General features: G+C 48.6%; 1 protein-coding gene across 1 annotated transcript in view; it reads right to left on the bottom strand.

The window, feature by feature from the left end:
• The window catches only part of CACNG5 (calcium voltage-gated channel auxiliary subunit gamma 5), a 315,051-nt gene that overhangs the window by 16,450 nt on the left and 271,811 nt on the right, over positions 1 to 26,790 (bottom strand). The window contains exon 5 of the mRNA XM_069199889.1: positions 5,042 to 5,187. Coding sequence (XP_069055990.1) covers positions 5,042 to 5,187 — 146 coding nt within the window. The remainder of the gene's footprint in view (positions 1 to 5,041; positions 5,188 to 26,790) is intronic.

Here is a 26,790-nt window from a genome sequence, read left to right as displayed (position 1 = left end):
TTCATCTTCTGTGCATGCGTACCTCTTGGTACCTATGAAGCATTTTTTAAATTATGATTTAGCTTTAGAATTTCTCTCTCCCTCAGTCCTGAAGAAGCCCACATCTACCAGGGGCTGAAACGTATCAACCTTTTTGTATTGGAGGGGTTGTTTGAACTATTAATAATACCAATAAGGTGCTGTTTGGAACACATCTGTTAAAATAACGAACAGTAGTATCTCTCTGATGTGTTCACAATACAACTATTGCCTATGTGGATTGTTCTATAGACTGGAGACTACAACCACACCTGTTTGTATTCAAAGGAAGACTGGAGTTCAACCTTAATGAACTGAAATTGTTTACGTTTGTTTCTGTTTATTTGTACACTTTCTTTACATGTGCTTTATGTTATTTTACGTTGCCTGATGATTCTATGTGTCAGATGATTTGCTTTCTTTATCTAGGCTAATGCACCAATTTGATGAAGTACAATTAAATTACTTTTAGAAACTGATTTTCTTTCATTGACTGACTCGGGCATTAACTGTTGCATTAACAGTGATATTATTTTTCCCTACTATTAAACCATATTCTTTACATATAATAGCTTTACAGGTGGGCTGGCAGACAGGTGCATGCTGTGAACAGGAAAGATGACAGATACTTCAAGAAGGCTGAAACACTCCAAAGTTCTGCAGGAGGCCTACCCAAAGATTCTACTTTCGGAAAGTGGACTCCATGCAACCTACCATTCCCTACCCAGTGAGATACTGGCAGTTTGAGAGGCTTTCTGATTATTTCTTGATTGGTTCAAAGAACCTGATCGCAAATGGTGAGTAGACGTTTTCACTTAGTTGAAACCAAATGTGAAACAGATTTCAGCCTAGAAGGATGGCAATCCAGGAAAACAAGTCGCAGGCACAGAAATGGCATCAGTGCTTGTTTGCTATAGCCCGACTACGTAGAAAGAGAATACTCTTTCGGAGAAACATTGGCTTCAGGCTGCAAATCTGCCAACCTTTTCAAACATTTAACTGTATGAGAAGTGCTGGAATTGGGAAAAAAATACTCTGGAAAGCCATCAATTGGGGATCAAGCTATGGCATAGGAAAGGGGGTGCCGTCACGATAAGTAGAGCTTGAAAAGAAGAGTCTGAAAGTCAACTTGTATATTTATTTAAAACAATGTACTGCAAAGAAATTGGCAAAAGGGACATATGTGACAGTAAATCTCTTCTAGCTTACTTAATTAGCCACAAAGAGGCAGCATTTAAAAAAATCTTTCAGGTTTAAAACACCTGCTCCAGAGATCTTTGTCTACCCATGCATTTTGAGGAGATTACAATAGTAGTAAGATAACTGTAGTGGTGAATACAGATCTGGGAATGTTCTGTATTTTGTCCAGTCACAGTTTTGACTCATTAAGTAGCCTGCTACAAAGCACATCATGTAAAATGTAGATCACAGATTATTTTGGTATTTTATTTAGATGGTAAGTGGGCTACTGCTTTTAACACTAAGATCATTTTGTTACTTGCAGTTCATAAGTTGTAAGGCTTCTAATATAGCACAGTGCTCTATTTACCAGCATAAAGGAGCTTCATGAAAACTGTAAGTCATTTGTTTTTCTCAATTTGCTGTTATTCGAAGATTGCAAACAAGGGTTCCTTTGAGAAGTAATAAAGACTTATTAGTACAGATAACCACAATCACTGTGTTAGATTTTTTTTATCCTCACTTTCTGTTTCCCCTGACCGTTCACTTTTAACATAATGGCCCATATTTAAGAAAAAGTGGTGGATCAGCTACAACGTGCCACTTTTCTAGCAACCTCAACCAGCATCTAACGACACAATGATTGCACCGTATTCATAATACAGCGTACCATGGCGTCATTGGCAAAATAGCGTCAAAATCTATGCTACACTAGCGTAAAAAATGTTGATGCTAATGCTGCAAAGTGCAAGGAGGCCCATAGGTTACTATGGGAGCGTCATTTTAACGCCTGCTCTGACCAGACCTTAAAAATGGCGCAGTAAAATCTTTTAAAGTTCACTGCACCAGTTTTGTGCGTCTCCTAGCGCCAGAACCCCCCTGCATACATTATGCTTGGCGCAGGCATTATGTGATGCAGGGGCTACAAAGTTGTGCAATGCATGCAATGTGCCACTTTCTAAATATGACATGGCAGAAAAGCCACTTTAGTGCCGGTTTAGAATCTAAAAGTTTTTGCTATGTCGGTGCTAAGGTGGCACTATGGGCCTCTAAATATGCCTCATAATGTCTACAAGTATAGATGATATGTGATTCCTACATATTATACGTTAGAGCCGTAGTTGCCATATGTAACATTACCTGTACTTTGATGTACACAAGTGTATTATTTATTGTGCATCTGTGTGTGATGTAAAGTGTTCCTAAATCCTAAAATGGGATGAGTAGTGGTATAGAAGAACTCAATAAAAAAATTGGTACCATTTACGTAAATATTTGGGCGATTATTCATAATGACAGATAACTCTTGCACTCTTAGAGTGGAAGCACATCTCTTACATAGGGAGTTGAACAAAGTTAAAAACCTACCTCCAAACCATAGTTTCAGTTAAGTACTTGTAAAAATACTGTGCACCTTTGTTTTTTTCTATTGCTTTGGCACCTAGGTTTTAGGCTTCAGGTAGGTCCCATCCAGATTTATACTCAAACAAAGAGAGGGATGCCACCTGCACTTTGCTACACCAAACAAATGGAATGCAGACAACATACAGGCTCTGCTGAAATGGGTTCTTTTACCAGAAAATGACACAAGGACACATTCAGCATGTTCCCTGGGTTGGGTCGATCCCTAGATCAGCCAGACATAGCAGTTGGAATGGCGATCTGGTGTGATCCCCTACTCTCCAGCACTGCATATGAGAGAGGATAAACGGCCATGGAGAAGATAGGGGCCTCGACAAGGGGGTCTATCACACCTCAAACATCTATAAAGGGGCCAGGGAAAAAAAGATGGCCAGAATTTGGTGCTGGGTGCCACATACGCACTCACTCCGAATCATCCCCAAAACACAAAGGGCCATATTTATCATTATTTGACGCAACACAACAAGTCACCTTGCTGAGCTGCATGAAAGGGAGAAGGCAGGAATGCACCCTGTCTGGAGATATGTCACATTCCTGCTCCCTGCCTGCGCTGGCACACAAACTGCTGCCTAGTGCCAATGCAGGCACCCTTGCACCATGGCACCATGGTGCAAGGGTGCCTGCTTCACAGGCAGGATTGTTTTGTGCTGGAAGGGACAGCTACATGAACAAAAACAATCCTCTGAGGCTTTTTCCTCTTATTATGTGTGCTGCAGAAAGCAGAAAAAATTAGGAGAAAAAAGAATTCTCCTTGTTACGCCTCCCCTGGTAATGCATAGCATTCTGACCCATTACCACATCTACAAGTATTGGTAAATCTAGGAGTGCTTCAGAATCCATGGGTAGATGAATAGGAACACCCATGCCCCACCATAGGATGCCTCCCTGAGGCAGAGAAATGCAGGGCAGAGACTTGCACTGCCTTGCATTACTACAGATTTACCAAGCCTCATATCATTACAGGTTTTGCATGGCCCTGCGCCCCTTTGCTTGGCGCAAGGGTGGCACAAACCCTTGATAAATATGATCCAAAGACTTCTGAAGCAGTTTACTATGAGCCCAGAACATGGCAAGCTGGATCTGAAGCCATGCGTGATTGTGCATGTACAAAGCCTAAACACACACGCACAAGCTAGATACCCACTCCTGCAGGTCTTTCCAGCTCACCCTCTGCTCACAGTTTGATATTGGCTCTTCACGAGGTGAAAGTATGAAGAGCAGGAGCGGCTCGCAGTGTGGAAAAGGGGAGGGCGGTGCGTGACGGGGGGGGATTGGGTAAAAGGAGAAACAAAAATAATAAAAAAATCAATTATCTGATTCCCCACCGCGCCGCTCTTCAGCCTCCACTGCATGCACAGGCTCCCTGCCTTCCCTGCAGCCAATCTGAATGCTGTTCTTATGCTGCTTACAGCATGAAAGCAGTGTTTGGATTGGCTGGAGCACCCTGGCATGGTGTTCTGAGGCAGACTGGGAGTCTCTGCCTGCTCTTCCCAACCCAGAAACACAGTGGAGGGTTGGAGAGAGCCCAGTGCTCATGTGTGCTTGGCCAGGCCGAGACGGCTGGAGAAACACACATGCCCACTGAGGGGAGTGCTGTGCACTCCCTCTCCGTCCCTCTCATGCTCCATGGCCCTACCGCTTTAACAATAAAATGATAATAAACATAGGGGAATTTTTAAGAGCCCCTAGCACCTCCGTGTGCCATATTAGTGTCATATTTTTACACTATAGTGGCCCAACGAGGTAAAAATCACAGCGCCAAATTTACCAAGGGGCACAATGCATGCACTGCACCACTTTGTAACCCTTTGCGCCACGTTATGTCTGCACCAGGCATAATGTATGCAAAGGGGGCCTTCCCCCATTAGGGGGGACGAAAAAATGGTGCAAAGAATTCTAAGTGATTTATTTGCATAATTTTTTCGCACTTTCCATAAATCTTACTCATAGTTATTATCGTTTTATTGTTATAGGTTTGCAGCTGCTGCTGATGGCGGGGCTGCAGGGTGGGCAACGCTGAGCCGTGTCCAATATCGAGTGACACACGCTGGCACTGCATGAGTTGGCATGTTTGACTAAGGCTGCACTTCTCCTATCCTCAGATATAGGCTCCCCTAAGGTTTATTTAATGTTGTTTGTGAACTGTCTGAATGCAGAGCTACAAAACAATATGGAGTTGACACATACATAAAACTCAGCGTAAATGTGTATTCGGCATCAGATTTGTGCATTTGATATTTGCCACATAAATGAAAGAAGGTATTCCAACATATCCTGGTTAGAAGTGAAAGTTTAAACTAAGTTTTTCTAATTGACAATAATTATTTTTACGTCTTCAGCACATTCAGAAAGTATGCAGTGTCACCTGAAATTACCGAGTTTTGAAAAATCAGAGAAATAACGTGTGACCTGGGCACTTTACCTCAGTTAGAAGAAAAGAAATGGCAGCAAAGGCAAATGACCATCCATATTTGTATCCGAAGAAAGCCTCGGAGTCCTTTGTCCTGTTCAACATCTCATCGTTGATGCTTGATATATACAGCACAAGTCCAACGACCAGCGACAGTCCTGGCAACAAAAAATGGAAGGAGATACAAATCAAAGGCATTTCATGAGTATTTCAGAGCAAAAACAGCGTGGGGTGACATCAGACCCTCTGAAGGAACTCACACGATGTAACCGTGAGACACTCGGTTTCATACCTCATCACACGGCAACCCTGCCACCGTCAGCTGAAACCTCTTTCCTAGCATGGTTTTCCAGCCCAGATTTTAATACTTTTGCTAAATAATTCTCGCTGTGAGTTTGAAGGCAAAGGACGACAGGTGAGGGGTGTTTAAGCAGAGTGGGGCATCCAAAGCCCCACGCTCCCTTTTCTGTACAATCGCACTATGAAGATTATCTCCAGATTGGCAGGTCTGTGACATCTGCAATTACATGCTCAGCATTTTAATGAGAAAAGGCAAGAGTGAGCGTTATTTGCTTTACAGCACGACTTACTGGAAAAAAAGAAGTGTTTCATTGCTGAACTTACAATCAGATGACGTCGAAATCCTAGTCATCAGAATCTTCAAGTTTATCTAAATTAACTTACTAAAACTCTATCCTCGTCACGCGAAAAAATTAGAGAAGCCACTGACCACACACTATTGCCTTTCACCCGGGGGGGAGACCAACCATTTCCCATCTTTGTTCACATTTGTCCGCTTGTGACTCGTAGTTATCATCCTCTGTTCCTCCTGGCCTGCCCATATGTTACTTTGTGGTGCATTCTCTAACTATTCACGCTCCCTCTTTAACAAACAGCCATTTGCTCTCCCCTCCAGTGCCCTTTTTATGGCCGAGCCTGCGTTGCATGCGCTCGCGCATGCGTATCGCAGCGAGACACTTTAGTGTTTAGAAAAGGGCTCGGAGCCCTGTCAATGTCACGTCAGTGTTTTTTATTGGTTCGTGGGCTTGCCTAATAAAATCTGCTTGCTTTCATTAGTCGAAGGCACACATACGTCATGCCTTTTCCGGTGGCTAGCCCTCCTCGAGCGCAGCGACCAAGTACCGAAAACATGCGACGCTCGCTGTTTTCCATCGGGCTCGTGGACTTCTTTTTCTCTAATTTACGAGCGCGATCTCGCTTGGCAGAAGTCGAGAGCTTTACATAGTTAATTTAACTTTTTCGGGTTATGTACATAAATGCACTTTTGCCCGATAAGTGAAAAGTCGGGTTAGGAGTTTACAGCGCGATCAGCTCTAACATGAGCAAACGCAAGAGACCCGTTGCATTGCAAATGCTTGTTATATTTATTCTTACCTGTTTTTCATCTGCATTGCATTCAAGCTCTCTAGCCTTGCTTGCTTCTTCCTTGCACACAAGGTGCAGTGGACATAAAACCACACCACTAAGAGCTGTTTCTTCTTAACCTAAACACTAATTCTGACCTTTTTTTGGGGTCGTAATGCTAAGTGCATTTTGAATGTTTTTTTCCGATACCTGGTCCCACAGTACTTTTTTATGTTTTTATCTTTTTTATGACACTTTTTTTTTTTTCAAAAACATGTAAATCTCTAGAGCAGATATTCCCACATTATTATCACTGTTCATCAATACAAAAAATATTTTACCACAGTCATCAATAACTACATCTGTTTCCAAGCAAAATATATAATATTAAACAATCAAGGGTCTTCCTTGCAAACTAAATTGATTTCTTGCCCACAATGGTGTATCACCTTTCGTATCTCAAATGAAGATAGAGGAATAACACAGTTCAGTGCACCAAGTCAGAGAGGCAGTTGATTCACTGATTATGAATGCCCTCTAAGATGATTTAAGGTCAGTGCAAACGCAGAGCCTATAATTTCACGAGGGTACAAACACTTAGCTGCTAATGGCTTGCCTTCAAACTAATTTGCTTTGCAATCACTGGCCCAGTTTTATGCAAATATGGTAGTGACTGATATTTATGTAGAAATGTATCCATCCAGTATTATGTACTCAATTTTGTTTGTGGTTGCGCATGCGACTGTAGAGTTCTAAAATATCCCTTTAATCTCCAGAACTAACATTGGCGAAGACACTAGGTCTGGCTTTAATATGCTAATGCATGCAAACAAAGGTATGCACAAATGTGACAGATTGTCTTCTGTGTTTCTGCACAACCTGCCATATTCAGTGCTGTGCTGCTTATTTCTATGTAGTGGTCCACGTCACCAGCACTGTAAACCTGAGAGAAAACATGGTACAGACATTGGAAATACATAAAGAAACATTGTGTGGAGTGTGTTGGGGGCAATACACAAGGTAGAAATCTTCAAAGCAATGTGGCTTGTGTGCTTTTTAGACTCTTTTGGAGTATGCGTTGAGTGAGGTAGAACAAGGTTACAAATTGGGCTACTGGTTAACTAGTGTGTGAGATCTGGTCAAGCAGGAAGCACAGTCGCAGTCGAGTAAGGGACAAGCAAACCCAACTTGGCTGTCTAACTAAGAGGCAATGTGTTAAGAAAATGTGCAACACTTCAAACAAAAAAACAGTGAAAACACCAAACTAAAAGATCCTACAGCAAGTTAGAAAAATGGAACTTAATTAAGTAAATAAAACAATACCAAAATGACAAAAATCCAATGAGTAGAATGAGGTATGAAGTTTTAAAGAATAAACTGCAATGTAGCACCTAAAAGAATACAGCATCAAACGCAGCAATCTGATCTCTCTAAATTGGGTTAATGTCAAATGTTCAGGCCATACGTGATGGAGCGCAGGTCAGATACAGTCCCAGATTAGTACCTCTGAAGGTTTACCTTCTCAAGTTTTGTGCCAGGAGTCCAGTTCACACTGGAGAGGGTCACAGAGAACAAGGAGAGCATCACGGGCAGTGGTCAGCATGGCGCAAGGAGCTGGTGCTTTGTGCTGGCGGTCCTCCGGGGGTGAATGATGCTTGTTGTGTAAAGAGACTGGCTGGCAGCTGCTAGCGCTGAATTTCAGTGCCAGCAGCTCAGTTTCGGTACAAATGGGATCATTCGCAGTCTTGAAGAGCCCAAAAGCTTGAAATAAGAGTCCGCTGAGCAACACCAAGGGTTCAGGATCTGAGGGGCACCACTTGAGGGTCAGGAACTCACTGAAGACAGGTCCAGGAGCTGTTGGGGAGACTTTTCTGTCCCTGAGGCTCAGATCAGGAGGCCAGCAGACTAGCCCTTTGAGTCGCTCTGGGGTCCTGGGTTCAAGATAGGTTGCAGGTCCAATTCTTCTTACCCAGGCAAGAGGATAAGAGGCATCACGTCAGCACAGCAGGTCAGCAGTTCCCTGTAGAGCAGCAGTCCACAGAGTGACCACCCTTGTATCAGCACAGCAGTCCTTATTCCTGGCAAACTATCCACATGTCCAGAGGTGTACTGAAGACTTGGTGTCTGAGGTCCTTATTTTATACACTGGTGCCCTGGTTCTGGAAGGTGGCAGAAGCTTCTCGACAATGGCTTTGAAGTGGGTGGAATTTCCTGCCTCCCGGCCCCTTGATCCAAGCTGGCTGAAGTGACAATGCAGGGTCGTTAGGCCCTTTGTGTGAACGCAGAGCACAGACTATTCAAGTTGAAGTGGGGCTGTGCTCAGCTCTGCCCCCTATTCCACCAGCAGAAGGCCCACTCAGGCACACCTAATCCTTCTATTGTGTGACTGTCTGGGAGGGAATTCACAAAGTCTAACTAAGTTACACACCACTAATGTAACCCAGGCCAGGCTAGAGGCACAAAGGGGCTAAGGGCAGAAAAATGCCAACTTTCTAAAAGTGACATTTTTAAAATTGTGAGCAAAAACGCAACTTCACAACCAAATAGGACTTTTCACCTCAATTCGAAAGACACCAAACATGAACTAATTACCTTGTCCCATTAAGAACTTATACTTATAAAATGTAATAATAGGGCAACTCTGATGTTATTCTATGGGAGAAATAGGCTCTGCAGTAGTGAAAAGCAAGTTAAAGAGTTTTTCACTAACAGGATTCGTAAAACTTAAATGTACATGTCCAACATTTTAAATACATTGAATCCTGCCCTCTGGCCTGTCCAGCGTCTACTCTTGAGGTAGCTTATACATATTAAAAAGGAAGGTTTGGGCCTGGCAAAAAGGTTTGGAATGGCAGGTCTGAAACACGTTTGAAGGGCTATTTAGGAGGGTGGCACAATCAGTCCAATAGGCCTACGAGTAGCATTTAATCTACAGGCCCCTGGGTAGAGGTAGTGCCACTATACTAGGTAGTAAATTAAATATGCCAATTAGGTATATACCACCCTAACACGTTTTAGGGAGCGAGCACAAGCACTTTAGCACTGGTTTGCAGTATAAAAGTGCCCACAGTCCTAAGTCCAACAAAAACAGGTTCAGTTAAATGGAGAAGGAAAGGCAAAAAGTATGAGGGAAAACCCCTCTAAGGTTGTCATGTCTAACAGTTGGGGAATCAGTAGAGCAATAACTGGGAGGAATGTGTCTTTGGAAAATAGCAATGGAGAGTGTTGTTTGCATATTGAGCTGGATGGCCAAAGAAAACTCATCTAAACAAACAGCAGACTGGTGTTGATCCAATGCCTGGGTCTGTATATTTTCCTACTGTTATATGCTATGGCAGACACATAGCCAGAGTATTGTTTTATTCAAGCAATGGATGTCTTGTTTATTGGTGACATGAGCTCTGTAAAGCTGTTTCCAGACAAAACTAAAATGAAAGCATAGGCTTTGACACTATGTGCCAGGGTTTGTTTTCTAACACAATGATGCCCTGGACTCGGTTTGTAGACTTGTGCTTGTTCTTTCCTTTCAATTGTCATTTATCCTAGCAACTGATGTATTTGAAATGTGAGGCTTAACAAGGCAAAATTAACTGGCACTAAAGCTTCTATTCTCATTGCCATCCTAGCTTAAACTATTTTCCCAACAGAGCTATAATTAACAAACTGTTTAACTTCCTTTAACTGCCTTTTAGTTTGACCACGTGGTGTACATATGATACTGAGCAGGAACAAACTTTTGAATCACCACTGCAAAATGTATACCTGCAAAATCAGGCAGAGGCTGAAGAAGTCTGACCTAAAGCCACTCTGTGTATGTCTGTGTGTGCTGATAAGACGAATTCTGGCAGACAGCTAAAGGTGACTGCAGTCACTCCTAATAAATGGTTATAGGTAGCCAAAGTATCAGCATTTAATACTGTATAAAAATGTTTTCTTTCAAAGCAAATTCTGTGAGATTACATTAATGTTCATCTACCCTATGACACAAATCATGCCTCTTGCCAGTGTATACTGAGCACTATAATGCCCAATCCCTCACTTCTACATACTTGCATTGCAATCAGCCACAGAGAAGGGCAGTTTTGGATTGCCTGTAACATTGGTCATGTACAATATTTGTGCATAAACTTTCCAGAAGCAAAATATGCCCCCTCAAAGTTCATCTTCGAAAGGTGAATGCACCTTGGTCAAGAGGGGAGGAAAGGTAAGGAACAGGTGGGCAAACACACACCTTCTATCGAAATTCCTATAGAACGTAATTTATATGCAAGGATACAAAAATACTCTCAATCAAACACCAAGTCAAATCCAGTCGGTACGGGAAACATTATACTAAGGGAGATACTATACTCAGTGGGCACTGGGGGCAAGGAACTAGGCAGAAGACATGTCCAAAGGCCCCATCTCATGGTCAGCACCTGCTGGGCATTTCTAAAGTCAAAAGCTATTAGATGTGGGTAGGATGGCAATAAGCAAAGGATGCTAGGGGCATAGAGACTGATTGTAGAGGATGTCATCGCACTATTTAAAAATACTTTGACCTACTGGTCAAATGTTCTGAAGTGAGCAGTGGCATCTTCCACCTCACATCAGCCACCACAGTTTTAGTTATGTCTACCAATCGGATTTTCTGTTGCAGCACAGAAACTGCAAACATAGAAGCTGTTGTTGATGCCCTGAAAATCACTTAGAAACATGACCCATGCTTCCTGGGCCTTTTTTGCACTTCCTGCAAACTTCAGTAATATCAACCACCAGAATAGCCACAACACCACTGCATGCGCATCATTCAAATGATCCTTATCAGGTTTATCTCACTTTACAAAAACAAACAATACGCCCAGATAAGCCTTTTCAAATCTCCTTTCACCGTTCTTGAGTAATTGAGCTCCCCACGATTTCACTCACAGCATTAAACTTAAGGGAGTTCTACTGGCTGAGCAAATAATTCATCCTGCACTAGTCCTTCAGTGACACACAGTTATAACCCAAGGTGTTGTCAGCCATAATTTCCTCCTCCGTAATCTCCTCTTTGACGAATTTCCGGTCCTCTGTCAATAGGGTTGGCTTATGGATGTCAGCGACGAATTCAGTGGACTCTTCCACAGTAGTTTTCACTGAAGAGGTGTAAATTTGGACATAGTAAGCCACAAATGCAACTATATGCTGACGCTCACGCACCTAGGGGCATATTTATACTCCGTTTGCGCCGGAATTGCGTCGTTTTTTTGACGCAATTCCGACGCAAAAGTAGCTACATATTTATACTTTGGCGTTAGACGCGTCTAGCGCCAAAGTCCATGGAGTTTGCGTCCTTTTTTAGCGTGGACACCTACTTTGCGTTAATTATATGCAAGGTAGGCGTTCCCGTCTAAAAAAGTGACTCCGCGGCATGTGCGCCGTATTTACACTCCCGGGCAAAATTCACGCCCAGGAGTGGGCGGGTCAAAAAAAATGACGTACGCCCGCTTTTGCGCCGTTTTTTAGCGCCTGCAAAAGGCAGGCGTTAAGGGACCTGTGGGCTCTGAAGGAGCCCAGAGGTGCCCTTCCATGCCCCCAGCGACCCCCCCTTTCACCCTTGCCCACCCCAGGAGGACACCCAAGGCTGGAGGGACCCATCCCAGGGACATTAAGGTAAGTTCAGGTAAGTAATTTTTTTTTTTTTTTTTTGTGGCATAGGGGGGCCTGATTTGTGCCACCCTACATGCCACTATGCCCAATGACCATGCCCAGGGGACAGAAGTCCCCTGGGCATGGCCATTGGGCAAGGGGGCATGACTCCTGTCTTTGCTAAGACAGGAGTCATTTCTATGGGGGTTGGGAGTGGAAAAAAATGGCGCAAATCGGGTTGAGGCGAAAAATTTGCCTCAGCCTGACTTGCCCCATTTTTTCACGCCCAAGCTCCATATCCCCCTCCCGGCGCTGCCTGGTGTACGTCGTTTTTTTCAACGCACACCAGGCAGCGCCGGCGGCTAACGCCGGCTAACGTCATTGCTTAAATACGGCGCCCGCATGGCGCTTCAGAATGGCGTTAGCCGGCGCTAATTTTTTTGATGCAAAACTGCGTTAGCGCAGTTTTGCGTCAAAAAGTATAAATATGGGCCCAAGTTGCCTGTCAGTGTTTGCACCTCTAACACCCAGTTGCTCCACTGTTGCCTTTTGTCAAACTAGGCCAGTAGTTTAATAGCTTTATCACCAACCGCATATATGCGGTGTTGCGTCACTGGCCGAGACACCTTTTGGACCATGGTTTGCATTGCGGTCTGACAATGATATAGAAACAAGTCTGTCTCCCATGCCAAGCATCAGACTGCCCCTTTGGAGAAAAGTGTAACCAGTTTGGACAAAGGACTCATGCAATGGGGAATAGAAGCTACCTCAGACATCCATGTCCCACTCAGTTCCCTCCCATTTTGCTCAATCACTAAAATATTAACTATTTGATTATTACTCTCAATAGGAGTTCTTCCTTGTGAGAGAGCCCCACTTTATTATACATGTCCTTTCAGTTCACATTGTTTGTAGTTGAACAATAGATTAAGCGTAACACAAAGAATTTCACCAGAAATGCATTTCACAGACATCTCTTTGGGCCTCTCCTCAAAGGGGAAATCACTGATCACCATGTTCATCATTCCATCCTTCTTGCAAGGGCCTAATGAAAGAAATAATTTGCACATTTCCCCCACCTCTTAATTAAACTTTCCAAGGAAATGCCCTTTTGTTGCTTAACTTTGTAGAGTATGTGATATGCAATAATTTCAATTTCAATCGAGTATGGACTTTTCTTTACAAATATATTTCACTAGAAGAATTTGAGCCAGCATATGATCATGGTGCTCTCTTTTTTTGTGAATTGGTATTACATTGGATCTTTCAAAGAGCAGTCCATTCCCACTTTTGTTTTCGAATGGGACTTCTTTCTGGCCAACCTTTACCCAGCTGGGACCATATCCTACCCTGTGGCCTTTCTCTGCTTTTGTAGATGGTGGGCAATGCTCACTTCCCTATATCAAAAGACTAATGGCACTCTTGGTATGAAATTGCTTGTAAACACCATTTTCAGGGTCACATTAGTACCACACAGGTCCAAATGTTTAGCCTTTATTGAGGAAAAGTATGACACTCACCTTGAGACACTGATTGATACCTCCATACATTTACTTGTTGTACCCATCCCTTAGCATGAATCTCTAACACTTTTATTGATGGCTTCTAAAAGAACCTCATACTTTTTAAGTCACTTTCCATATCTAATCAGGGTGCACACTCAACGACTTCATTCAGAGCATTACATTCCTTGTTTTGTTTGGGAGCATAAGAATCAGAACATGACAATATGCTGCACAGCACTCATTTACCAGGGCTCCTTGTATAGTAGGGTCAGTATAGGTTTGTGGGCAGCCTAATAGTTTCTTAACTCCTATAAAGAATACATTCTTCTCCAACTCTACAAACATATGAGAGTGAAAATATTTTGACATTTAATTATGCATCTTGTAGGAAGTTGGCCCTGTATATGCTATCTCAAAGGGAGAGATAGTGTGCACAGAGTCCAAGGGTTCCCCTTAGAGGTTGATAGTGGCAAAAGTAGATCATACTAATGCTCTATTTTGTGGTAGTGTGGTCGAGCAGTAGGCTTATCAGAGGGTAGTGTTAAGCATTTGTTGTACACACACTGGCAATAAATGAGGAACAGACACTTAGGGGGTGATTCTCAACCTGGCGGGCGGCGGAGGCCGCCCGCCAGAGTTCCCCCCTCCAAAATACCGCTCCGCGGTCGAAAGACCGCTGAGGGTATTTTGGGTTTTGCACTGGGCTGGCGGGCGACCGCCAAAAGGCCGCCCGCCAGCCCAGTGCAAAACACCCTTCCCACGAGGACGCCGGCTCAGAATTGAGCCGGCGGAGTGGGAAGGTGCGACGGGTGCAGTGGCACCCGTCGCGTATTTCAGTGTCTGCAAAGTGAAAGTGAAATACAAAGTGGGGCCCTCTTACGGGGGCCCCTGCAGTGCCCATGCCATTGGCATGGGCACTGCAGGGGCCCCCAGGGGCCCCACAACACCCCATACCGCCATCCTGTTCCTGGCGGGCGAACCGCCAGGAACAGGATGGCGGTATGGGGTGTCAGAATCCTCCATGGCGGCGCAGCGAGCTGCGCCGCCATGGAGGATTCATTTGGGCAGCGGAAAACCGGCGGGAGACCGCCGGTTTTCCGCATCTGACCGCGGCCAAACCGCCGCGGTCAGAATGCCCTGAGGGGCACCGCCAGCCTGTTGGCGGTGCTCCCGCCAACCCTGGCCCCGGCGGTCATGAATGACCCCCTTAAAGACTTATCTCCAGGCCAATAGATTTTATGTAGAAAAATATTGTTTCTTAATTTATCTTAGAACCACAAGATTCAAGATTTGAGGTAAGTACATAAAATGCGAGGTACTTCACACAGGTAAGTACAGAACTTTGGTTCAAAGCAGTAGTACACACAGTTTTAGTTAAAATGGCAATAAGCTATCTTAAAAGTGGACACTTCAAAAATCTACAATTCCAGGGGGAGGTAAGTTTGGTTAAATTTCTCAGGTAAGTAAAGCACTTACACAGTCAGTCTCCTGGGCATATGCAGCCCACCGTTGGGGGTTCAAGGCAACCTCAAAGTCACTGCACCAGCAACACAAGGCCGGTCTGGTGCAGAGGTTAAAAGGAGGGCCCAAAACACATAGGCGCCTATGAAGAACAGGGGTGCTCCGGTTCCAGTCTGCTAGCAGGTAAGTACCTGCGTCCTCGGGGAGCAGACCAGGGGGGTTTTGTAAAGCACTGGGGGGGACACAAACAGGCACACAAAACACACCCTCAGCGGCACAGGGGTGGCCGGGTGCAGTGTGCTAAGTAGGCTTCGGGTTTGCTATTGAAAGTAATGGAGGGACCCGGGGGTCACTTAGGCGATGCAGGCAGGGCACAGGGGGGCTTCTCGGGCCAGCCACCAACTGGGTTAGGAAGAGGGCCGCCTGCTGGTCACTCCTGCACTGGAAGGCGGTCCCTCTCGGTCCTGGAGCTGTGGGTGCAGTACTTGGTCCAGGGGTCGAGTTCCTTGTTACCAGGCAGTCGCGGTCAGGGGAAGCCTCTGGATCCTCTTTGCAGGTGTCGCTGTGGGGATTCAGGGGGTTTGACTCAGGTTACCCACATCATCATAGTCACCTGGGAGTACTCTCTGCAGTGTTAGTTCTCTGGAGCTCAAGCCGGGGGCGTCTGGTGCAGAGTGAGAAGTCTCACGTTTCCGGCCGGAAGAGAGAGTTCTTTGTAAGTTGCTAAAAAGTTGCAAAGTTGTTGCTGTTTTTGAACAGTGCCGCTGTTCTCGGGAGTTACTTGGTCCTTCGGGTTCAGGGCAGTCTTCTGAGTCCTCAGAGGTCGCTGGTCTCTGTCGGATGCGTTGCTGTGCAAGTTCTTTGAGTCTGGGGACAGGCCGGTAGGTCTGGGGCCAAGTCAGTTGGTGTTTCCGTCGTCTCTGCAGGCCTTTCAGGTCAGCAGTCCTTCTTCTTTCTTTAGGTTGCAGGAATCTGATTTCCTGGGTTCAGGGTCGCCCCTAAATACAAAATTTAGGGATGTGTTTAGGTCTGGGGGCAGTAGCCATTGGGTACTGTCCTGGAGGGTGGCTACACCCTCTTTGTGCCTCCTCCCTGAGGGGAGGGGGGCACATCCCTATTCCTATTGGGGGAATCCTCCAATCTCAAGATGGAGGATTTCTAAAGGCAGGAGTCACCTCAGCTCAGTGCACCTTAGGGGCTGTCCTGAATGGTGGGTGGCTCCTCCTTGTTTTCCTCATTATCTCCTCCAACCTTTAGCCAAAAGTGGGGGCAGTGGCCAGAGGGGCGGACATCTACAGTAGCTGGGATGCCCTGGGGTGCAGTGACAATAGGCATATGAGCCTTTGAGGCTAACCGCCAGGTGTTACAGTTCTTGCAGGGGGAGGTGAGAAGCACTTCCACCCAGTACAGGCTTTGTTCCTGGCCACAGAGTGACAAAGGCACTCATCCCATGTGGCCAGAAACTCGTCTGGTTGTGGCAGGCTGGCAGAAACTGGTCAGCCTAGCACTAGGAGTCGGACTGGTATACAGGGGGCATCTCTAAGATGCCCTTGGGGTGTATTTTACAATAAATCGTACACTGGCATCAGTGTGCATTTATTGTTCTGAGAAGTTTGATACCAAACTTCCCAGATTTCAGTGTAGGCATTATGGAACTGTGGAGTTTGTGTTTGACAAACTCCCAGACCATATACTCTTTATGGCTACCCTGCACTTACAATGTCTAAGGTTTTGCTTAGACACTGTAGGGGCATAGTGATCATGCACATATGCCCTCACCTGTGGTATACTGCACCCTGCCTTAGGGCTGTAAGGCCTGCTAGAGGGGTGACTTACCTATGCCAGAGGCAGTGAGAGGTGGGCATGGCACTCTGAGGGGAGTGCCATGTCGACTTAGTCATTTTCTCCCCACCAGTACATACAAGCTGTGAGGCAGTGTGCATGTGCAGAGGTAGGGGTCCCCAGGGCGGCATAAAACATGCTGCAGCCCTTAGGGACCTTCCCTGGCAACAGGGCCCTTGGTACCAGGGTTACCATTTACAAGGGACTTATCTGTGTGCCAGGGCTGTGCCAATTATGGGAACAAAAGTACAGTTTAGGGAAAGAACACTGGTGCTAGGGTCTGGTTAGCAGGGTCCCAGCACACTTTCAATCATAACTGGCATTAACAAAAGGCAAAAAGTCAGGGGGTAACCATGCCAAGGAAGGCATTTCCTTACACATCTAGTATGTACTCTGTACATGTTAATCAAATAGAAAACTTCAACTTAAGTCCTGATTCTGCTTTCATACTTCTGCCCTATTTTACCAGTTATATGTGTTGTTGTGACAATAGGGGTAAGTACAACAGATCCATGTCGTTCCCTGATATCTCTCTTAGTGACAATGTTTGTAATGGGTACTGCACCACAGTTGCCTTTTCTCCTATACTTGGAGACAATGGCATTAGTTTTTTGAATACGTGTGTCCATCATTTTTACTAGTTACGATTTCTATGGCTGTATTGTAAACTGTATTATGATTGCTTCAGCTCATCATCAGATAGTTACCAGAGAGTAAATGCTCCAGGGATAAAATCTCCGTTCATCTCTAACCCAGGTGCATTGGCAACTAAGAATATATAGAAACTATTATATGCTTTAGTGTCCCTTAATCCTAAATAATACTGACTCATCAATTCTTAAATGCTGTACCATTACAGGAAGTGACCCCCGTGAACATTGAATCAACAATATCAAAGGGACAGAATACAGAGGGCAGAAAAATAAAAAAAATAGCAACAGGTAAGTCTAGATTTTCTATACCTTACTCCACATATATGTACCTATGCAGTATATATACCTTCAAGCTACATAGATTTGGAGTTAGGAACAGTAAAGCTATACTTTCTCATATGTACTTACCTTTCGATATTTTGTCTCTCGATATTCTGTCCTCAATATTATTGTGCAACAATACTGATGATGTTGATATTCAGTAGTACAATTATTCCAGAAGCGTATCTTGGTTTTTAACTCTGATGATAGTCAATGACTTCCTTTTCTGTTTAACACTTTTTTATGTTAAAAAAAATCACACAAAAGGTTATTACACTAGATTTGGTCAGTGCAGCGCAAGATGAGAGAACGATGGGATATAATAGAACCATATCATATGACCCAAAGGTAATTTCATTCTTCCCATTAGTGGCAAATTCAATCCTTCTATCAATGTATGCATTGAAGAGCACTAATCAAACAATCTTACCTATAAGTGATGCAGTATTCAGTTCAATTCAATTCAATTCAATTCAAGGCATTTTTTTAGCTTAAGGCTATCTGACTGGTTCCCCAGCACGGACGTCTGCCAGACTTCTAGGACATCGTGATTACACAAACAGTTACGTTTCAAGCTGTTTTCTGGGGGGCATGGTCTGGCCATGCATGGAGATGGATGCCTGATCCAGGAGCTCCAGGAGACGGCGGGCCCTGCACGGGGGTAGGGCAGCCCGGGGAGCTATGTGACCCCGACAACCGAACTCCGGGAGACCTTCCAGGTGATGCACCCCGATCGGGGGCAAAAAAGAGGTGCCTTCCATTACGCACTCTGCTCAGCGCTGGACAAGGGCAGGTAAGGCCTAGCTGGCTGTTAGAGATGGCATGCCTTGCGTGCCCACTGAGTAGGACCGCTGGTAAAATAAAGACGTGCCTGAGGACCGAAGCTAATGCCCCTGCCACCACTACCACTGAAGCAGATCCAGGAGGGGTCCACCACTCTCTCCCAGAGACCTTCCCTGCCTCCCCCCACAAATCACCAGCAAAGTCCTCCCTGCAGGAGTTCATTCCAGCCCGCAGCCACGTGAGGAGGATCCCGCTGAGAAAGAGGGGCAAAAGGAGGGGCATGATGTGGACTTGGCCCCCCCACCTACGACGTGCCATAACAGCACCGCTACAAAGGCCTTCGGGGGATCCACCACCTTGTCTTTGATCGCCTCCCCCCACAACATAGCACAACACAGACCCGCACTGACTTTTTTTACCTGCGGCTGGCAGAGGAGGACAGGGGCAGCTGGATACAGCCCTAGTGAGCCCAAGGAGGGAATGGACAATCAATCAATCAATCAGTCAAAAATATTATAGAGCGCGCTACTCACCTGTAAAGGGCTCAAGGCGCTGGGAGGGAGAGGCGGGGGGAATTCCGATTACTGTTCAAAATTCCATGTCTTGATGTGTTTTCTGAAGAGCAGGAGATTCTGGGGGTCATTCTGAACTCGGCGGTAAAAGGCGCTTACCGCCGGTCAGAAGACCGCCATAACACCGCCGCGGTAGCGGTAAACCGCCACGGTCATTCTGACCCGCAACTGCAAACCGCCAAAAACCCGACATCCACAAAAGTCCGCCACACCAACGGCCAGTGAAAAACTGGCGATGACCAAACCTCCACCGTCACGCCAACAGAAATACGCCCATGCCATTCCGACCCACGAATCCACGCGGCGGTCTTTCAACCGCGGTATTCCATTGGCGGTACACACCGCCGCGGTCAAAATACACACACCTTTACAAAACACAACCACATTGGACAATTCAAAATACACACACCTGAGACACATACACACAACACTCCCACACACCCAAAACAATATAAAACACACACCCACATCACCCACAAACCCCTACGACCAAAAAATCCGACAGAAGGCCAGAGAGAGACAGCACAGAATAGAGAACACCATCACACAGAGGCACACTACACCATCACCCACACAATATCCACGCACAAAACACCACACACCACCACACTCACCACACTCATCAACACATACACCACCCCACACCTCATCCACCCCACCCCATGGCACCCCGAAGACACCCCAGGTTTTCAGACGCTGAACTCAGGGTCATGGTGGAGGAAATAGTTCGGGTAGAGCCCCAGCTCTTCGGGACACAGGTGCAGCACACCACCATTGCCAGGAAGATGGAGCTATGGCAAAGAATAGTGGACAGGGTCAACGCTGTGGGACAGCATCCACGAAATCGGGACGACATCAGGAAGCGGTGGAACGACCTACGGGGAAGGTGCGTTCCATGGTATCAAGGCACAACATCGTGGTGCAGAAGACTGGCGGCGGTCCCCCACCTACTCCCCCAGAATTTACAGCATGGGAGGAGCAAGTCTTGAACATCCTGCATCCTGTATCCTGAGGGCCTCGCAGGAGTAGCTGGAGGAATGGACTCTGGTAAGTCTCATCTTCACTACTTCATCCCCCCCACCCCACCTGCATGCCAAATCATACCCCCACCCTCACCCCCACCCCCATCACACCAACTCCTTGCAAATGGCTCACCATCACAACCCACCCATCCCAACACCTAGCCCTGCATGCGTCCACAAAGCATGGACACCCATCACCTAAGCATGCCCACTGCACATACCCATCTCCCCCACAACCCACCGTCAAAACAGCCCCCACAAGGGAATGCCAGCACTGGGGTACACGGGCACCCACCCATTGCACGATATGGCACACACAGAAGCAATAACCATACTCTTATACCCCTGCAGGACCCGAACGCCACCACACCGCCCAGGAGGGTCCAGAAATGTCCATCCCACCCCCAGTGAGGACAGCAGCTCTGGCCCATCGGGGACCTCGGGACAGTCGGTTCCCCTCACACAGCCACAGGCCACAGCAGACCTAACCCCCTCTGGGAACACCAGCACAGCTCCCACCCAGCGGGCCCATGCCTCTGTCTCCAGGACACGTCAATCAGCGGTGTGTCCACCACTACAGGGCACCCAGGTTAACCCACCACCCCAACAACAACAGGGACCTGGCGGCAGTGGTAGTGGGCACACAGTCCAGGGGACGGAGGCACAGGAACACAGGGGAACTGAGAGGGCTGCTGTGCGACAGGGGGGGGACAGGCCTAGGGAACCCACTCTCCACGAGGCCCTCTCCTCCATCATGGGAGCATACCACCACTCCCAGGAGACGATGGCTATGGTACCGGCCAGGTTCCAGGAGATCCAGGTACTGCAGGAGGAACAGTTTATGGGGTTCAGGGAAGAACTCCGAAGCATTAGTTCCGCAATGGGGACCATCGTCGTGGCTCTCAACCAGATTGTCACCACATTGCGGGACCATGTGGCACCACAAAGGGCCCCTGTCACTAGCATGGACCAAGAACAGGCTACCACCTCTGCCGGCGCTAGTGGACAGGAGGCCCCGACACAACAACAGGCCACCAGAACCCCACCCCCTGCAGAAGGAGAACCACCCCGCAAGCGGACCCTGAGATCTAGGAAGAAGACAGAGTAGGATGCCAAGACCCCCGCCAGCAAAGGATACCCCCTGATGTCATCCCACTGTCCCACATTGTCACCCTGTCCAACCTTAAACTGCCCCTGCTCCATCCTTCCACAGGCATATGGACAATGCACCTGTGAGACTGAAAATCTGGACTCTGCCATGGACATTCCTCCACCATCACCCATCACCGATTTTCAACCATGTCCCTAAATTGAGCACTTTAATAAAATCATTTATTGCACTAAAATAATCTGGAGTCTGCCTGTAATTTGAACAAATGTATAGACATAACCGTGCCAAAATGTCCAGTTACATTGTGATGACAACATACCACTGTCACACAGCTGTAGTCCATGGGGAAACAAAGCCGAGGTCACGCAGTGGGGCCCACATCTCTGAAATTGGAAGGGAAAGTCACAACTCAGTTAACATACACTGGGGGGAAACTCAGACAGTAGAGAGGCAGGAGACTGTAAGTAAATGTAAAATGCCGGTGTTGATTCTTACCTGTGTGTTATTGAAAATACTGTTGTATCACTGTGTCCCTGTTGTCTGTGTCGTCCTCGTCGTCTTCCTCCTCTTCACTCTCCACAGGCTCCACAGCTGCCACAACACCACCATCTGGACTATCCTCCTGCAGGAAAGGCACCTGGCGTCACAAAGCCAGGTTGTGAAGCATACAGCAGGCCACGATGATCTGGCACACCTTCTTTGGTGAGTACATTAGGGACCCACCTGTCATATGCAGGCACCTAAACCTGGCCTTCAGGAAGCCGAAGATCCGCTCGATCACCATCCTAGTACGCCCATGGGCCTCATTGTACCGTTCCTCTGCCCTGGTCCTGGGATTCCTCACTGGGGTCAGTAGCCATGACAGGTTGGGGTAACCAGAGTCACCAATTAGCCACACACGGTGTCTCTGTAGTTGTTCCATCACATAAGGGATGCTGCTATTTCGCATGATGTACGCGTCATGCACTGACCCAGGGAACTTGGCATTTACATGGGAGATGTACTGGTCAGCCAAACAGAACACCTGGACATTCATCGAATGATAACTTTTTCTGTTCCTGTACACCTGTTCACTTTCTCTGGGGGGTACCAACGCCACATGGGTCCCATCAATGGCACCAATGATATTGGAAAAATGTCCAAGGGCATAGAAATCACCCTTCACTGGAGCCAAATCGCCCACCTCAGGGAAAACAATGTAGCTCTGCATGTATTTCATCAGGGCAGACAACACTCTGGACAACACCTTTGAAAACATAGGCTGAGACATCCCTGATGACATGGCCACTGTTGATTGAAATGACCCACTTGCCAAAAAATGGAGTACTGACAGAACCTGCACTAGAGGGGGAATCCCTGTGGGTTGGCGGATGGGTGACATCAGGTCTGGCTCCAGCTGGGCACACAGTTCCTGTATAGTGGCTCGGTCAAGCCTGTATGTCAATATGACATGTCTTTCTTCCATTGTCGACAGGTCCACCAGCGGTCTGTACACGGGAACATTCCTCCATCTCCTCGCAAGTCCCAGCGGACGGTGCCTAGGAAGGACAACAGCGAGCACAGAGTCAATCAACCCACAGGTACATTCCCACAGCTTACACAGTACACGATTCTCTATGCATTGAATGGCTTGTATGAGTGGCGATGCAAGGCCTAGCCATGTGGGCCCTTGAAATGGCGCAAGAGGTGGGAGGACATCTGCCGCGGGAGCAGGAAGACAGCGGAGGCTCTGCTGGGGATGGCCTCCTAACGTAGGAGGGGAGCCACTCGTCAATTGACCCCCCTGATGTCTCGGATCCTGGCGGTGGCCTACTCAGATTTGGATGGGCGCGTGAGGACATCACAGCAGACACAAGGGGGTGAGTACCAGCACATTCTGCTATCTTAGCGCGCAGTGGAGGTGTCTGGGTGGGGGAGGAGGGCTGTGGGTATCCCTAGGCCAGGGCGATTTCTGTAGGCTAGGCCCCTCCGTAAGGCATGGCCCTGTGCCCCGCCCCCCACCTCTGTAGGGTGCCAAGTACAGCTATCCATGGCCCTGTGTCACCTATGTGTGCAGTTGTTGTCCATAGGCTTGTAGGCCAAGTCCCAATGATTGAGTAGTGTACCCCAAGTGCGCGGCGTAGTGCAGGGGGCTTCTGTGTCTGTCCTCTCCGCCAACTGTGTTGCCAATGCATGCACTCAACATGTCTTTATTTCCCCCCCCCTTTTTTGCTGCTCTTCCTGTTCATGTGTGCATTAGCATCATCAGGCGGAGGAGAAGTGGCATCGAAGCACGAGGGAGCTGCATCTCACATGGCCCTGGAGGGCCATGCAACCGACTCGGAGTTCACCAGTGAGACGGAGGGCGAGGGGAGCTCCACAACGGGGACATGTGGAGACATCAGCGACACAGACACGTCCTCAGAAGGGAGCTCCCTTGTGGTGGCGGCAACATCCATGCCCACCGCAACAACAGGTACAGCCGCCACCCAGCGCACCAGCTCCGCCCTCCAAGCAGCGCCTCAGCGTTCGCCCCATGCCCGCTCGCACACGAAGGTGGGCATCTCCTTCGCCCCAGGCACCTCAGGCCCTGCCCCAGTTACCCCTGCTGCCCTCAGTGAGGAGGTCATTGACCTCCTTAGGACGCTCATTCTTGGGCAGTCGACCCTTTTGAATGCCATCCAGGGGGTAGAAAGGGAGGTGCACCGGAGCAATGCATACCTGGAGGGCATTCATTCGGGTCAGGCTGCCCAACAGCGATCGTTCAACGCTCTCGCCTCAGCACTGATGGCAGCCATTGTCCCTGTCTCCTGCCTCCCTCCTCCAACTTCCTCCACCCAGTCCCACTCCACTGTTCCTCTGCCTATCCCAGACACACCTACAGACCAGCCTGCACACACCTCAACACCCAAGGGCAGCTCATCCAGACATAAGCACCACACATCACACAAGCATTCACACAAGCAACAGCCACATGCAGACATACCAACAGCCACTGCCTCCTCTGTGTCCCCCTCCTCCTCGTCTCCCTCCTCCCTCCCTGTGACGTCTCCACTCACACTTGCATACACAACATCATCAGCCACTACGTCCATCACCAGCACACCCACCAGAACACTCCGCACACGTGCAGTCACCACCCCCACTGCCATTTACACGTCCCCTGTGTCCTCTCCCAGTGTGTCTGTCACCCCCTCTTCCAAACCACACAAACGCAGGCAGCCACCCACCCAACAGCCATCCACCTCACGACAGCCTCCGTCACAAGCACCTGCACCCAAAGACACCACACTTGACTCTCCTACAACCACATCCTCTTCCTCCACTCCCATACCCACTGCACCTACCCTTCCCACTGCTCCTAAAAAGTTTTTCCTGTCCAAAATTAACCTCTTTCCATCACCTGACCCACCCCTCCATCTCGTAAGAGTCCAATCAGCACCTCAGCCACCACAACCCCTGGACCTACAAGGACCATAGTACAAGGATATTGGAGTCCACCACCTTCAAGGGCAGCTACATCGGCAAGCAGTAAAGGGACAGCCAGCCCACCCCCTGGGAAAAAATCCAAGAAAGGCAAGCCCCGGCGCGAGAGGCCAGAGACGGCAGCCTCCAAAGGCACTACCCTGGCACCGTCAGGAAGTGGGGTGCCATTTGGCACATCTACAAAGGGAGGCAAGGGCCACAGAGAATCACGGAAGTTTGGCAAGGGCAGCACGGCCGACAAGTCCGGCAGCAGGCGAGCTGCCCAGGAAGGCCCCACCAGCCCCATTCCGGGTGTGAAGGAGGACACCCACGGGCCCGGGACTCCAGCACAGGAGGGCTCCGCAAGCGAGAAGTCGGATGGCGAGTGAACTCCATATATTGGCCGGATATGGTGCCCTGTAGACACATGTCAAGAACTGCTGAACAGGGCCCTTCAAGACAAGCACCGCTGAACAGGGCCCTTCAAGACAAGCACCGCTGAACAGGGCACCGCCGTCTCAAGAACCGCTGAACAGGGCCCTTCAAGACAAGCACCGCTCCGCTGGGCCCTTCAAGACAAGCACCGCTGAACAGGGCCCTTCAAGACAAGCACCGCTGAACAGGGCACTGCCGTCTCAAGAACCGCTGAACAGGGCCCTTCATCTCAAGCACCGCTCCGCTGGGCCCTTCAAGACAAGCACCGCTGAACAGGGCCCTTCAAGACAAGCACCGCTGAACAGGGCACCGCCGTCTCAAGAACCGCTGAACAGGGCCCTTCAAGACAAGCACCGCTCCGCTGGGCCCTTCAAGACAAGCACCGCTGAACAGGGCCCTTCAAGACAAGCACCGCTGAACAGGGCACCACCGTCTCAAGAACCGCTGAACAGGGCCCTTCATCTCAAGCACCGCTCCGCTGGGCCCTTCATCTCAAGCACCGCTCCGCTGGGCCCTTCATCTCAAGCACCGCTTCGCTGGGCCCTTCATCTCAAGCACCGCTCCGCTGGGCCCTTCATCTCAAGCACCGCTCCGCTGGGCCCTTCATCTCAAGCACCGCTTCGCTGGGCACTGCCGTCTCAAGCACCGCTCCGCTGGGCCCTTCATCTCAAGCACCGCTCCGCTGGGCCCTTCATCTCAAGCACCGCTCTGCTGGGCCCTTCATCTCAAGCACCGCTCCGCTGGGCCCTTCATCTCAAGCACCGCTTCGCTGGGCACCGCCGTCTCAAGCACCGCTCCGCTGGGCCCTTCATCTCAAGCACGCTCCGCTGGGCACCGCCGTCTCAAGCACCGCTCCGCTGGGCCCTTCATCTCTGCACCGCTCCGCTGGGCACCGCCGTCTCAAGCACTGCTCCGCTGGGCCTTTCATCTCTGCACCGCTCCGCTGGGCACCGCCGTCTCAAGCACGGCTCCGCTGGGCCCTTCATCTCAAGCACCACTCCGCTGGGCACCGCCGTCTCATGCACCGCTCCGCTGGGCCCTTCATCTCTGCACCGCTCCGCTGGGCACCGCCGTCTCAAGCACCGCTCCGCTGGGCCCTTCATCTCAAGCACCGCTTCGCTGGGCCCTTCATCTCAAGCACCGCTCCGCTGGGCACCGCCGTCTCAAGCACCGCTCCGCTGGACCCTTCATCTCTGCACCGCTCCGCTGGGCACCGCCGTCTCAAGCACCGCTCCGCTGGGCCCTTCATCTCAAGCACCGCTCCGCTGGGCCCTTCATCTCAAGCACCGCTCCGCTGGGCACCGCCGTCTCAAGCACCACTCCGCTGGGCTCTTCATCTCTGCACTGCTCCGCTGGGCACCGCCGTCTCAAGCACCGCTCCGCTGGGCCCTTTATCTCTGCACCGCTCCGCTGGGCCCTTCAAGTCCAGCACCGCTGGCCCATTGGCAGAAGGGGCAGGCCCGGATCTTTGTCGGGCAGGGCTGCACGATGCACTCTGGGCACCATGCCTCCTCCAGTACCAGTGGAGTCTGTAATCCACTTGAGAGACTGTGGCTTTGCACTCCCCAGGATGGTACAGTGGGCAAGCCACCCACTGTAGAGACTTGAGAGACTGTGGCTTTGCACTCCCCAGGATG

The sequence above is a fragment of the Pleurodeles waltl genome, chromosome 7 (assembly GCF_031143425.1).
Source record: "Pleurodeles waltl isolate 20211129_DDA chromosome 7, aPleWal1.hap1.20221129, whole genome shotgun sequence".
Classification (NCBI taxonomy): domain Eukaryota; kingdom Metazoa; phylum Chordata; class Amphibia; order Caudata; family Salamandridae; genus Pleurodeles; species Pleurodeles waltl.
Note: the sequence above shows the minus strand (reverse complement) of the source record. Positions and strands in the feature narration are given on the sequence as shown.